This window comes from Alexandromys fortis, unplaced genomic scaffold, assembly GCF_014885135.2.
Source record: "Alexandromys fortis isolate MF-2015 unplaced genomic scaffold, M_Fortis_MF-2015_v1.1 scaffold_96, whole genome shotgun sequence".
Taxonomy (NCBI): Eukaryota; Metazoa; Chordata; class Mammalia; order Rodentia; family Cricetidae; genus Alexandromys; species Alexandromys fortis.
In genome coordinates this window covers 3,421,055-3,436,566 of record NW_026068053.1, presented here as the reverse complement: position 1 = coordinate 3,436,566, position 15,512 = coordinate 3,421,055, and the positions used below count along the sequence as shown (strand labels likewise).

Below are 15,512 nucleotides of genomic sequence, written 5' to 3'. Positions count from 1 at the left end.
GCAGAAACTTTTTTTTCCTTTTCTCAATTAAAAAAAAACAAAGAAGTTAGGGTTTTCTGGCATCAAAATGTGGGAGGACCTCTTCAGGCTGGGTCTGAGAGAGAGAGTACTGCTTACATATGGTTTCAGAGACTCAGATGAGCCCTCCCCACTAAGGAAGTCTGGGAACTACTTCCTTTGACACAGAGTTGTTGTAAGTAGTGCCAGATGGGTCTGATAATGAGAGTTTGAAAAATCCTCCATGCTAGATCAGTTGATGGTTAAATAAGGGAACAAGTCTCATCTCCCTCCAGCCTCCTGACTTCCCTATGATAGAGTGCAGTTGGGAAATGAGAAATCCCAGCTCCATCACAGTGTAGAGCTTTAACAGGTGACTACGGAGGTCAGGGACATGTTAAGCTTAAAGTCAACAAAGGAATACACATGGAACATTTGGGTTTGTGAGCCACAGAATCCCCATTTGGTTGTAAAACTACATAAGAGGGCATATAAAACATTCTTCTCTAGGCACATGGAAAATTGGTATTAAAACATTTTGCTTTTATTCATATTTATTCCAGTGAACACTAAGTGAACTTCAGCTACAGCACGTAAGTACATTCTGGAAGACATCTTTCCCAATGAAATCTTCTAGACAGATAAATGGCTATCTCATACACTAAAATATAGTCTTTAGGATCTTAGCCAGAATAGGAGTGAGTGCTGGGAAGTACATGTACATAAAAAGAAATCTCAGTTGATTTAAGATTTTGGGAACAGGTGGTCTTCACACCCTTTGCCAGTGAATTTTCTGCGTGCTCAGCGACATTCTGGAAAGGCACCGAGTGCTTCTAATTGTGGTTAGACAGGGGTCTTGTAATCCTTAGCCTCTACATGACTTGTGACTACAGTCCGTGCCCAAGCAGACCTCTCTGTACCCTGTCCTTGTGAATGTCAATATAATCTAGCTTTAACTTGACAATGCCATGTCCCTGGGAAGCCTAGAGCAGATTTTATAAGACCATGCCGAATAAAGCTGATCTTTGTTGCTATATTCCTTCCTGAAATATCAAATACTCTGGCAGGCTCTCTAAACAGACATTTCTCCAGGACTTTAGGTGGCAATGTAACTGTCTCTGGTGTAAAAAGATTAAAAGATGGATGGTTTTTCTTTCTAAAGAAAGTAGAAGGGAAAGTACACAGATAAGTGAATATCTAAGTGTCTGTGTGTGGAGACACCAGTATGGGGTGAACCCAGTGTTCACCTGGGACAGGTGACTGGGGGGACTTGTCAATGTGTCCTAGGTGGAACGCGTTTCCATGCTTTACAGCCCATCAGCAAACATCAAGGAAGCAAGTCTTTAGGTTCTTGATGCTGCTGCACTTGTCTGAGTGATGCCACGGCTACATTTCAAGTCGCTGACCAGCTATTTTCAGAGCACTGGGAAAGAAACCCCATGAGTGTGGGACAAGAGTAAGGGCTATGGAGAGCTGAGCTTTACTTAACACTCATGTGACCTGGCTGGTTACCAGAACCCCTTCCCCAAGCCTCGTTCCTTAGGTAACGTTTGCTCATCGCCTTGTCATAAAGGTCTGTCTCGTGTAACTGTGGCTGAAAGTACTAGGGAAATCCACTACAATATTGATAGCTATTTTCCTTCTGCATTATTGTTTCAGCCACTTCTTACTGGGTGTGGGGGGTGATGTAGATGAGATTGGAAAATAGCACCCCTATTTCTATCTTTTAAAAAAAGCAAAGAAAGCCCTAAATTGTAGGAGAATATAAATTAATCGCTAGATATTAGTATGTTATTTTCTTAAATGTATTTTAGCAATAACCACAGATTCCTACTGTTTCACAACTATCAAGGAGTTGAATGTCTTCAGAACTCTGAATAGACTGAAGAAATGTTTATGACATAAATAGTTTTTGGGTAGACCCTGGGGAACTTGAATGGCATTTAAGAGAGGTAGCTATAGGGTGTTCCTGTGAGGTCAGGAGAATGAGCACATGCCTGGCATGAGTGTTAGGTGATGGGTGGAAGCTGGAAGAAGGCCTGTCTTGGCCCTGCTCTCAGAAAATATGAGAGGGTCTGACGAAGATGGTGTTATTGAATGATACATTGATTCAGAAGGTTGGCATACTGGAGTAGGTGCTTTCAAGAGATGAATGTTCCCAGAGGAATTATTCCCCAGGGAGATGAGGTGGTGCCTGTGCCGTTAATCTGACCTCAGGGAACAGAGAATCACTCACAGTAGTGTAGAAGCAGAAGGAAGAAGTGAATCTAAGAGAAATTGGCCTGGAGATACCAGTATCTGCCTTGACTGATTGTGTAGAAAGAACAAAAAAGATGAAGGAGAACTTAGAGTCTAGGAAGCTTGCAGCAGCATTAGGCATGCCTTAGGAGCTGACGCGTTCTCAGAAGGAACTCTGTAACACCATTGTTACTACTGAGCACTGCAAAATCACAATGAGCAATCTCCTAGGTACTGTGCTAAGCGCTTTATGTGCATCGGTTTAGACAATTCTTACCACATCATCAGGTGGCCATTTACCCATTCACTAAGCATCGTTTTAGCCTCCCTTTGTGTGCTAAGTGACAATTTTAGTGCTTATTACAAAATGAGAACAATGTTCTTGTCCTCAGGGAGCTTCTAATCCAGTCAGAGGTTTCAGATACTAAACACGGAACTCAAAAATACTGCAGGCTGTGATTATTGCTGTGAAACAAGCATTGGTTAAAATTATTTGTTATTTTATATGTGAATATGCGTGCCTTAGTGTATATATGTGCACTTTGTGCATGCAGTACCTGAGTACCTATCAGAGCTCCTGGAGGTGGAGTTACTGGTGGCTGGAGTGATCTTCTGTGGGTCCTAGGAACTGAACTTGGATCCTCTGAAAAGAGCAACAAGTGTTCTTAGACACTGAGTCATCTCCCAGTCCCAGGCAGTGATAGACTCTTACACAGGTTTCTGCCTAGAAAGGGACCAGGAAAGCTTTAGGTTCAAAATGAGCAGACATAAGAAAAGGTACCCACTATGGAAGAAGCCAGGAGAAGGTCATTTTGTTCTAAGTAACCATCCAGAAAAACCTTGCAAATTGTGGGAATTGCAAAAGGCCATTTTTTTCTGGAACATAAGCACCAGACAGAGAGTAGTATGGGCATGTAGGATCTCAGTGGCAGGTGGTTGGGAAAGCTACAGGGGAATGGATGTAGAGTCTCCCTCCAATTCAATGCGAAGACATGAAAAAGTCTTAAGTTGAGTGGTGGGTGGTATAATCTGACTGCCTTTTTACAAAGGTCACATGTGGAGATATGCTGGAAGTGCAGGGAGACATGAGGAGAATGGCAAGGAACTAGGAAGTCATTTACTCCAGTGAGAGATAATGGCAGAAGTACAGGATGGACAGATGAAGGGCTTGGCATGTTTTTGACACAGTAATGACAGTGTTTTAGGTGGAGAGAATGTAGAGCATTGAGAAAGAACAAGAAGCTCTTAAGTTGTCTGTGTGTATACATGTGTTTGTATACGTGATGTTTATATATGTGTATGTACAAGCACATGTGTGTGAATGTGGGTATGCACATACCATGGCGTGATGTAGTGGGGTCAGAGGAAACTTCTACTTTGTTTGAGACAAAGACTCTTCTATGTTGTTGACCACTGTGTATACTAGAACTGATGGCCCACACATCTTCAGGAAGTCTCCTTTCTCTACCTCCCATCTGGTTGTAGGGGCACTCGGAGTGCAGATTTACTTTGCTGGATTCTAACTAAGGTCTTCACACTTACACGGCAGACACTTCAACCGCTGAGCCACTTCTCCAGCCAGACTACTAGGTTTTTGGTTCTACAGTGGGGTCCTGGCAATGCTGAGATAGGAAAGATTGGGGAGGGGGATTTAAAAAGGTAAGTGTTTTAAGTGAAATAATACATTTAGGCCCATGGATCACAAACATGAAGACACCAATTCTCTAGGATTTATAAATACAAGGGTTATAGAGTTGTGTCTGAAAGAGATGGAGATTTTATATTTATTAACCTAGAAATGGTGGTTAAAACCATACGCATGAGGCTGGAGAAAGTACCAGAAGTTAAGAGCGCTTGCTGGTCTTGTAGAGTACCCAGGTTCAGTTTCTAGCACTTAAAAGACAACTCACAACTTCTTGTAACTACAGTTCCAGGGTATCTCACGCCCTTTTCTGGTCTCTGTGAACAGTAGACACATGCAATGTACATGAATATGTACGTGCAGGCACATACTCATCCACATACAATAAAAACAAGTAAAGCCTGAGGGGCGTTGAACTTTGTACTTGCAATCTTTTCATAGTCTCAATCCAGAGTAAGGGACCATCTTGGGGAATATTACTTTAAGGTGTGTTAGTTTTGTTTATGCTGTGGAACATTTGTTAATGATGCGAAGATGTGCTGCTCTGTTTATGCTGCACTTCTTTAACTCTGTAAAGCTGTGACTCTTTGTCTGTCTAAAATGCCGGATGGTCTAACAAAGAGCTGAATGGCCAATAGTGAGGCAGGAGCAAGGATAGGTGGGACTGGCAGACAGAGTATGAACAGAAGAAATGAGGAAGAGGAGGAGCCTCAAGAGAACAAGGAAAGGAGAATGCTAGGGGCTAGCCACTCAGCCACACAGTCAAACATGGAGTAAGAGTGATATTAAGATATACAGAAGTAAGAAAAAGAAAAAGCCCAGAGATGAAAGGTAGATGGGTTAAATTAAGGAAAGTTGTCTAGAAACAAGCCAAGATACACCCAGGAATTCATAAGTAAGAATAAGCCTCCATGTGTGATTTGTTTGGGAACTGAGTGGTGGGTCCCCAAAAGAACAACTAACCAAAGCAGTAAGAACAAAGACGTCACACAGCAGGATCAATTAAGGGAAAAGGCATCTTCAAAAACATTGAAATACACTTTTAAAGAGAGGAAAGCATAACACACAAGCAAGCACAGCTAGTCTTCTAGGAGACATGTATGGGCAGAGAGGGTGGGAGGAAGCAGACAGCTCACTAGTCAGGCGTCAGTTGGCACAAGGCTAACAGTTGAACCTGAAATAAAGGAAGAAACCAGTATTGTGATGGACATTGGTATTGTGATAGTTCAGGAGGTCAGCAGAGCCCAAGGCTGTGACTAGGAGTTTTCATAAAATGAAGTCACTGAGCAAGCAATGCAGGAGTTCTTAGCAGTAATGGAAACAGTTTCATGACTGTGCTCAGGACAGGGCCTGGTACCTGGATCAAGAAGGGACCAGCAGGGGCTGGAGAGATGGCTCAGCAGGTGAAAGTGCTTACCAATTTTCAGAGGACCTGAGTTTAGCTCTCATCATGTTGTTTACAACTGGCTGTAACTCCAGCTGCAGGGGATCCAAAGCTCTCTCTGAACACAGTAGCCATTGTAGCTAGACATGCTCATGAGCACGCATGCATGCGCACACATACACACACACATACACATGCATGCACGCGCACACATACACAATTATAAACATTAAAAAACTTAAAAAAAAACAAGGAAATGGTTGGTATATAATTGTTGAGGACTCTGGTTCACAGGGCTGCCTGGAAGCTCCTGGCAGAACTAGGCATGGAATCACATGTGATTGTCCTGAATCATATTCTTACAAGTGTTTAAGTTATCATCTGAATGACTTATTGACTTTCTAAATAATTTCTTGTCTCCCATTCTCTCTTTCTTGGTTGATTTCATTGGGATGGTCAGTTTCTGGTTAACATACAAATAAGACATACAGAAGCGAAAACTAGGTTTAAAATAAAATGATAGACAAATTAAGGGACTTTGAATTTAGTTTATAAATATATTGATTGTTGCTAACTAACCCCAATGCAGTTATACTAGGAAATTACGGAGGAAGGATATTTTATCCTTTTGTTGTTGATTTTCATTAAACTTAGGTCTCAAGCTATACCTTTATAAACATGCACACACAGATACACACACATAAACACACACACACAGTATGAACATTTTACTCTTCCCATTGTGTTGTTCCCAGAAGGTTGCTGCCACCCCTGTTAAGGGTTGTGTGAATTTTGTAAGGTCTGAGACTCTTCCTATAAAACACAGTTGTGTTCCCCCCCCCACTGAACAGAGACATAGAAAAAGAGAGAACCCCTCTCTCTTTGCCTACCAAAGCAAAGCTCTATTTTAGCTAGTGGCCAACTCATGTCCTATTAGCATTCTGAACCTCAGACACAGGCTAGGTGGGTCATTCTTATTCAGCTTACATTAGAACCCAACTTAGGCATCAGATACCCTGGGAATTTCTCTTTCTACTGGGCACATCTTACCTTGCCGACATATAAAGGGTCAGTCCCAGTGTATTCTTCCAGCACGAAAAACTGATTCCAAACCCAGCTCCTCTTGCTTCGCAGATGTGGCTGTGGCCTGTCTGAGAAGAGTGTTTCTAGTTCAGCTCCCGGCATTGGAGTGATTGAGAGAACAGTGCTTATAAGGTCCATCAGTGCCCAGAAGTACAAGGATGTGCCGAGTCCAAGCCGACTCTTTGCATTGCTCATTCTACCCGTAGTCCACATGAGCTTGCAGAAGTCCACACGTCAGTAGGATGGGAAGCACTGGTGTTGCGTATTTTCCAAGTGAAACAAGTCACGCCACAGGTTACTGGAAACTCATTGCTTCCCAAAGGTTTCTGTTTAAATCAATCCACTTGGAGCCGAAGTCCTGTCAAGTTAAGGGAAACACTGTCAGGGGATTCCTTCCTAGGGGCTGCTTGCCAGTTTGCTAGTAATGGCAGCAAATGTTTGGCTTTCTGCTCAATCAGGAAGCTGGTTATCCCTTAAAAAATGTTTTCTTTTAAATAATATTTTGAGCATAAAAGCCCATGTATGTTACTATAATCAGCCCCAAACACTTGGATTGAATTCTAAGACAGTAAAACTAGTATAAACTCTTCTCAACAGTAGCTTACCTTGAGGGCTAGACTTGCTATTAACTGGCTTGAAAGATAAATAGTATGTTCTTCAAAATGTATGTAATCAGAAAACTTCCTAAACTCTTCAGAATAGCATTCGCTTCTAAAATTTGCATCCATTAACGAGCATTTCCACCAGCTCAACTGCTCTCTTAACTTATTAAACATAGAAACGTTAGACTCCTTTTTCTTCTGCCTTTGGCAATCATGTTGTACCTGTCCCTGTTATTGACTATGCTAGGAATCGTGGGCTTCATTTATAAGCAGCCATGGACTGCTTCTGACGTTAATCATTTTCTGAACTCATGAGAAAGACGTTCACACTCTACTGCTTCAGCTGCAAAGCGCCGATAGGGGCTGTTGACGTGACCTTTCTAGGTATGAATGGCCAGTTAATCATCATATCCTTCCTTCACAGGGGACTTTAAATACTATTTGTCATATGCCACCATGAGAAAGCTAAGAGTTGATCTAATAGATTTCCTTTCCTGACCCAAAAGACTCATTTAGGAAAAGGAATGTTAAATTTTACCTGGCAAACACCTTTTCATCAATCACACTTCTTCTGAGGCTACGGAGTCAGATTTAACCCGAGACCTCACTCCCGGGCTATGACCACATCAACATTTCCTTCCCTTCCGTGACTGGACTTGATGAGGTAGTGTTGCACTCAGGCTACTCATCAGAGCAACAGAAGTGTTTTCTTTTGGGGGCTTAATATTTTCACTGCTAACTTGAATAGCTTTTGCTGTGACTTACAGCAAATGTGTACACCTGCAGGTTTCAGGTCAGTACAACTAAATGGTGATTCTTCTTGTGAAAGTGATTTAGAATGAATACATTGATGCTGAGCCAGGTCTCCCTTCCACCTGTCATCTTCAGAACAGGGCTTAGAGTCCTCTCTCATACTCATCACTGAGATGCACAAAAGTATTTAAAAATAACTCCCATCATTCATACAGTGTCATCCAGTCTGTGAGAAGTCACATCAGTGAGAGCTGATGAAGAGGAAGAGTCCAAGGAAACTGCTTCTGTAGCAACAGAATAGGGTGGCCTTGCAAGCTAAGTCTGCCTTATTTAGGCTGATTCGTTTGTGATATCGGTAGAAGGTGAGCTCCCAGATAGTAGGTGTTCCTTCTCTTCATGGATTCAGCAACAGAAAACGAGACATTCTTTTTTTCCAGTCCCTGACTAAGGGGGGTGTTTTGTTTGGGGGGAGGACCCTTCATATGGGAATAAACTTGATGAAAAAGATAGATGAGGCCCAGATATGCCTTCTTGGGAACATAGAAGGTGAAGTAGAGTATATCACTCCACAGAACTGGTAGCCCGATGGCCATATTTGGCAACCATAGGAAATGAATAGTCTATGCCTTATCTAGACACACGGTCACTTAGAATTTCCCCAAGAGAAGCAGATTAATTTAGACAGGCCAGTGTCTTATTCTTTCTTTGCTTCTGACTTGTCTACGTCAAGTTATCAAGGCAGTGATTGGAGCTCTGCTGATTGACTCCATGAGTGATTCCCGCATTTATTTTCCTTATCTGTTAAGCAGGAACAGTAATTCTTTTGTCCACTCAGCAGGATGCTCTTGAGAACATGATGGGATAATACAGGTTAATGACAAAAGTGACCTCTGGCATTTCTTGAATTACATAAATTGCCTGGGTCTTGTGTGAAAATAATGAAGACAAGCATAAGACATATTTCATGGGTATAACTGGGGAGAAAATCCTCCAAGGGCTTGTGATATAGATCATCCCACAAATCTCTGATATGTGGTAAGTACTGTTTGATAGAAGATTCTGGCTCAGTCCAATTCTATAGTAACAAGTAGTTAAATAAAGATATTTATGAAGATATTTAACAAGGGGATAGTTACTAGAAAACTCTGTAGTAGTAGGGGAGTTCTAGGTTGAATTTATGAACAAAGACTGTGCTTTTTGTGTGTGAACATATGTGCATTTGGACTAATACCGTGACATATATGATTCCTCCATAGCACTCTTATTAGTGACTTTTCTATGGCTCTCTTGAGGACCTTGCTTTAGATTGCATGTACATGTACATATGTGTGTAGGTATTTAAAGGTTCCTGCTATGCTCCTATTGACTAAATACCATGAACAGAGCAAGATTTGAGGAAATATTGAGGGAATTTAGGTAATGAGCACTATATTCTCCCATCTCTCATAAACTAGACAAATATTCTTGCCAATTAAACTTTCCTGTCCTTACCTATAGATATGATCTGAAAAGTTCAAGAAAAAAATTCCAGTGGAAGTTTTGTGATGAATATTTTGTAGGCAGTACAGCTTTTATCTTCCTCCCTTGCCTATTTGGCCCCTACAAATGAGTGCAAAGATTTTATTTTCTCTCCTTTTTAATGTATATGCACAGGTGTGACTCTCTGGTATCTAGATTGTGTTGGCCCTCAGTGATTCCACGAAAGTTGCTGGTCCCTAGGCCCTCTCAGATCCAGTCATAAAGATTTCCATGCCTGTAAATGCCTCCCACCATGTTAGGGAACTGGGTAGTGACAGGTGATGGAAAGCACAGTTTTGTTGCTTGATGTTTTGGTCCTTCCTGATTTCTGTCCTCCCATCAGGTCCCACATCCATTTACCCACAAAGAAAATCACACAGAGGTTTACATAAGTTATAAACTGATTGGCCCATTGTTCTTATCTGTGTTCTTATCAGAGCCACATGGCTCTGAACCTTTTTCAGTGGGGTAGGTCACATCCTGCTTCTTCTGTGTCTGGACAAAACTGTGGAGCAATGGGCTTCCTCCTTCCCAGAATTCTCCTGTTTTCCTTGACCCACCTATACTTCCTGCCTGGCTACTGGCCAATAAGCATTTATTTAAAACATAATTCACAGAATACAGAATTGTTCCACACCACTTCCCCTCTTTTTTTAAAAAAATGAAGGAAAATATACATAGTCCACTTTTTGGGGAATGTGGGCATAGTTTTCCAGGCTACTTCTGCCTGGTTGAGGGTACTGATAATCTTATGGGGACCTAAAGAAAATTTAGAGTTATGATCAAGTCCTGTGAAGCTTGATCATCTCAGGCAGCAGTCTTGAATCTGTTCTGAATGTAGAACTTAGACATCTGGGCCAGCTGTTCCTACTGGAAATTTCTCAGGTGGTCTTCCTTGATCAAACCTGATTTTTCTTAATTCAGAATGAATCCACAGCCTCTCATTTCCTGTGGAAACAAAAGCAAAATCTCTTCTCCAAAGTAACATACCTTTTGACATCAATTTTGAAGTCAAGGTATTTTCAAAATACCTATCTTGGATTAATTCAGCAGCATTTGTAAACAAATATCTTTTAGTAGCTGTTGTTCCTTCCTCAGCATTCAAACAATTCAAAGACAGCATAATAACATACAGTATCCAGATTCTCTGTGTATTTTCCATCTTTATGTGGCTTTACTTTAACCTCTATTTCTTTTATTCTTACTTTTACTTTTTGAGACAGGTTCTCTGTATATCTTTGGCTGTCCTGGAACTCACTCTGTAGACCAGGCTGTCCTTGAACTCACAGAGATCTACTTGCATCTGCCTCCCAAGTGCCGGGATTAAAGGTATATGCCACCACATCTTGACAGAGGTCTGTCTGCCTCTATCTCCCAAGTGTTGGGATTAAAGGTGTGTACCACCACACCCAACTACTCTTTCTTTCTTTTTAAGGACTTTTACCTTTAGCCTGCATATATTTTTAACACATTGTAAACCATTTAGAGGTTTTCTTCATCTCTGAATCTCTCTTTACTGTATATTTCTCTTTTTTGACCACATGAGTCTTTAATTTGTTAAGCAATATGGAAAGGATTAAAGCTGTGGCTGTGATGGCTAGATCCAGCCCATTCCTTAGCTTTATGAGATTCTAGGCTCATTGTGTAAGTACCACTGGAGCCATGTTTATTTCTACAACCCTATGGGGTTTCAAGTTCCCTACCAGTAAGCAAGCTGCAGCGGTGTGCTCACAAACCACATTCAAATGCTCCATTGTTGGACCGCCTGCCTGAAATGTCAGAGTTTGCCCAGGCATGATGGCCCAGAAAGCCGTCATTTTAAAATGGCATGGCTTTTTGTCTGCTATAGCTGAAAACCAAAGCACATGTGGTTAGCTTTTCATCAACACCATTTAAGTGTTTTGTGCCAGGACCTCTTAAAAGATCTGCAAGTTTTTGTAGCTAAAGCTGAGTCAGGAAGACTCTCTTAAATAAGAGTGCTTGCCTCTAACAAGCAGAACAGACCTGAGAAATTGCTGCTACCAAAAAGCCATGCTTTACTCTACTCTTTTCTGTCTAGAATTACTTCCTAAGCTCTGTCAGTCATCCACACATTGGAGCCATTCTGTGAGTAGCCAGTTAAGGTGGCACACACCTTTAATCCCAATGACAGATCTCTGTGATTTCAAGGTGTGGTAGCACACACCTTTAATCCCAGCACTTGGGAGGCTGGGGCAGGTGGATCTCTGTGAGTCAAAGACAGCCTGTGAGAAAGTTCCAGGACAGCCAAAGATACACAGAAAAACCCTGTCCCAAGGGCCAAAAATTAAAAATAAAAGAAATAGAGGTTATAGTAAAGCCACATAAAGATGGAAAATACACAGAGAATCTGGATACTGTATGTTATTATGTTGTCTTTGAATTGTTTGAATGCTGAGGAAGGAATAACAGATGCTAAAAAGATATTTGATTACAAATGCTGCTGAATTAATCCAAGATAGGTATTTTGAAAATACCTTGACTTCAAAATTGATGTCAAAAGGTATGTTACTTTGGAGAAGAGATTTTGCTTTTGTTTCCACAGGAAATGAGAGGCTGTGGATTCATTCTGAATTAAGAAAAATCAGGTTTGATCAAGGAAGACCACCTGAGAAATTTCCAGTAGGAACAGCTGGCCCAGATGTCTAAGTTCTACATTCAGAACAGATTCAAGACTGCTGCCTAAGATGATCAAGCCTCATAGGATACACCAGTCAGGACTTGATCATAACTCTAAATTTTCTTTAGGTCCCCATAAGATTATCAGTGCCCCCAATCAGCATGAAGTAGCCTGGAAAACTATGCCCACATTCCCAAAAAGTGGAATATGTATATTTTCCTTTGTTTTTTAAAAAAGAGGGGGAAATGGTAAGAGACAATTCTGTATTCTGTGAATTATGTTTTAAATAAATTCTTATTGGCCAGTAGCCAGGCAGGAATTATAGGTGGGTCAATCAGACAGGAAGTAGAGGCAGGTCGATGAGAACTGGAGTATTCTGGGAAGCAGGAAGCTCATTACTCCCCAGTCCTGCCTAGACACAGAAGAAGGAAGTTACCAAGCCATGTGGCTAGTATATACTAGAATAATGGGCTAATATAAGCTGTAGGCATTAATAAGTAGCCTGAGCTAATGGGCCAATCCATTTATAACTTATGGAGACCTCTGTGAGATTTTCATTCTGACTAAACAGCTGTAGGACCTGGTGGGAGGACAGAAACCCCCAATAAGCAAGCCCTCATGTTATACAGTTTCTGCTTCTTTAGGGTGAAACACATGAGAAACACTCCCTGCCTACATTTCCAGAAAAAGAAAACCAGGGTGTACAATAGTAATACTTGTTCTTACCACAATTAGAGTTGTTTTATACAAAAGAGGGTAAAATAAGTCATATTAGAGTTATTAACGATTTTGCAGTTGTAGATGATATGGTCTCACATTTATATTTTTCCTGCAGATATGAATAGATTGCTGGTTTGAGGTTAATTACTGTTCTTGTAAATGAAGATGCTGCCATGAATATCTGTATACAGAAGTCTGCTTTTAGGAGAATACCCATGCCATGGAAAGACTACATTAGTGGAAACTGACTTCTGTGTTAAATGACTGTTTAGAAAGTTCCCCACCCCCTGTTCATCTGAAAGAAAGCAAACAGCTTGGTAATGAACACAGTAGGAGGAAATTAAAGTTGTGCTCAAAGCGTGTTCTCAGTGAATTGTTTATTTCTTTACTTAAATTCGTTGTGATATTTAAAATGTAGATGGGAGGGTGGTTACAGCTTTCTCCTTGAAATGAACTGGGCTTTAATGGCCTTCCTCTGATTTCTCTCCTCATTATTCCAGTCTTTCTGAGCTTTTCATGGAAATGGAAGAACTGCTCAGAAAACCTCAAATGAGTCTCTGCAGCAGAAGTTGATGCTAGAGACTCCCTGTAGGAAGGGAGGGTGTTCGGTGCGCTGATTTAGTGAAGTAGTTAAGCATGTGTTGACAGTAGTATCTGCTAACATATCTGAAATGTTTATCTCTTTAGTAAACTTCAAAAAATTCATGTAAACTTCAGGGAGTTGACTTGGATCCACCTCTTGCAGGTCCAATGGATTCCAGAGAAATGTCCCCAAGTTTTTCTACCTGTGTATCCTTGAAGGTGGGATCCCTCCCCCCTGGTTATGGGGCTCTCCTCCTCAAACTACTAAGACTATAGGCTTGGAAGTTTCAAATATATACCCAAGATAAAAAAATTTTCCCTAAACTCTGTAGTTTTACTTCTGTCCCTAATATATATCTGTTCCAGGAGATTTCTAATGAACTGGCGATTGCAAGCTGCTCCAGACTCACCAGCCATAGTCCCTCTGTTGGGATTTCCAATCAGCTTGAGCTTTTGCATCCCAGAGGGCTCCAAAGCAGCTACCCCCAAGTGGTCCAGCCTTAAACTGTTTCAACTTACCCTGCCCTTCCCTACCCCATATAGTCTTACAAGGTCTGGAGATCTAGTGAAACAGCTTCCTCTTCTTGCCTTGACCAGCATTCCAGCTTTCTTGGGTTCCTAAGAACAATGCCCCAATGCCAGTCAGAAGCAGTTATAGAAAAGGTTGCATCTTCTGTTCTCATTGATTTATTTTTATTTTTATATTATTATTACAAATTTTCATCTCTTGTCCTCCTCCCATTTCCCCCTCCCTCCCTCCATTCTCTCTCTTCCTCCCTCTCCAGTCCAAAGAACAGTCAGTGTTCCCTGCTCTATGGGAAGTCCAAGGTCCTCCCCACTCCATCCAGGTCTAGGAAGGTGAGGATCCAAACAGACTAGGTCCCCACAAAGCCAGTACATGCAGTAGGTTCAAAACCCAGTACCATTGTCCTTGGTTTCTCATTTATTATCAACAAAAAATATCAAACCCAGTACAAATGGCTAAAGGAGGTACCTATAAACATTTAAAAATGGCCCCTAACACCAGGTTCTCTCAGCATCCCCCATTTCCTATATGTTATAGGGTATGGCTGGCATACCCTCATCTTAAACATCCCTAGCTGAGAGGCAGGGCTGCTCTCCCTCTGTTTCCCTTCCCTGTATAATCCAGCCATTTTCATTTACTTTTTATTCTCCTGGCCCTTTTCCTCTCTAATCTCCTACCTCTCTTCATTTGGCCTGACTCATGGTCATTGTTCACTCTGGACTCTCCCAGGTGTCCCTGTCTCTGGCTATGCTCTCCCTTTTATATGCAGTAAATCCTCTCCTCCACCATATCTAGGAGCAGGCATGTCCTTCCTTTATTATTATTTTTTTATTCAGTATCACTATTTTCAGGTTTCTGTACTTCTTCAGCAGTCACTTTGATTCTTATTATGAGCTTCAAAAATGTACTTCAAAGAAAGCAAGGAAAGAGAAACTTCATGGAGATCTTAGAGATCACAATGAAACATGACAGTATACCATAAGGTGCCTCACAATAAATCAGGTTGTAGCTCAGCATCCCACACTGTTCCATGTCTCAATCAAGGGTCTCTTGACAGGCTTAAGAGTCAAACTCCTTCAGTATAAGCTAAGGACTTGCAGAGAATGACATGTGTGGTCCCAGGGAAACATATAAGATAATGCTCATACAGTGACAATCTATTTAACTGCCCACGCCTTTCAAACAATCGCTCCTTGGGAATTCCATGGTAATTTTGTCAATCATGTTTGGACATTCCTGAATCTGTCTTCTGCCTTAGGAATTCATTGCAGAGGGGTGCATGGCATGATTCTGAATGCTGGAAAGAGAGAGAGTCCTCTGAGTAGAAGGCAGTTTCATTACCTGCAGAGGATTCAGCTATGCCTATCTCTCCCAGTAGTCATCAGGTAAGAAAGAACCCCAGGCTTCAGGACAAGAAACTCACCAACCCACCTGAAGTCCTCTGCTGCTGAGGCCCTCAACCCCATGTTTATTAAGAATAGACTCTTTCCTCATACAATATATCCTGATTACAGCTTCCTCTCACTCTACTCCTCACAGTTCTCCCTTCTGTTCCAATCCTCTCTGTGTCTTTCCTTAGAAAAGAGCAGGCTTCTAAGAGATAACAACAAAACATAACAAAATAGAATGTAATAAGATAAAAGAAAACCCATCATATCACAGTTAGACAAGGCAACCCAACAAAAGGAAAGGAGCCTGTAGAGAAGGCACAAGAATCAGAAATCCACTTATTCACACACTTAGGAGTCCCACAATAAAACTAAACTGGAAGCTATAATGTATATATATATATATATGTGTGTGTGTGTGTGTGTGTGTGTGTGTGTGTG

General features: G+C 41.3%; 1 protein-coding gene across 1 annotated transcript in view; it reads right to left on the bottom strand.

Annotated features, from left to right (window-relative positions):
- Cdh20 (cadherin 20) overlaps positions 1-6,646 on the bottom strand; it is a 62,380-nt gene extending 55,734 nt beyond the window's left edge. The window contains exon 1 of the mRNA XM_050119767.1: positions 6,312-6,646. Coding sequence (XP_049975724.1) covers positions 6,312-6,557 — 246 coding nt within the window. The 5' untranslated portion in view covers positions 6,558-6,646. The remainder of the gene's footprint in view (positions 1-6,311) is intronic.
- Between the last annotated feature and the right edge of the window lie 8,866 nt (positions 6,647-15,512).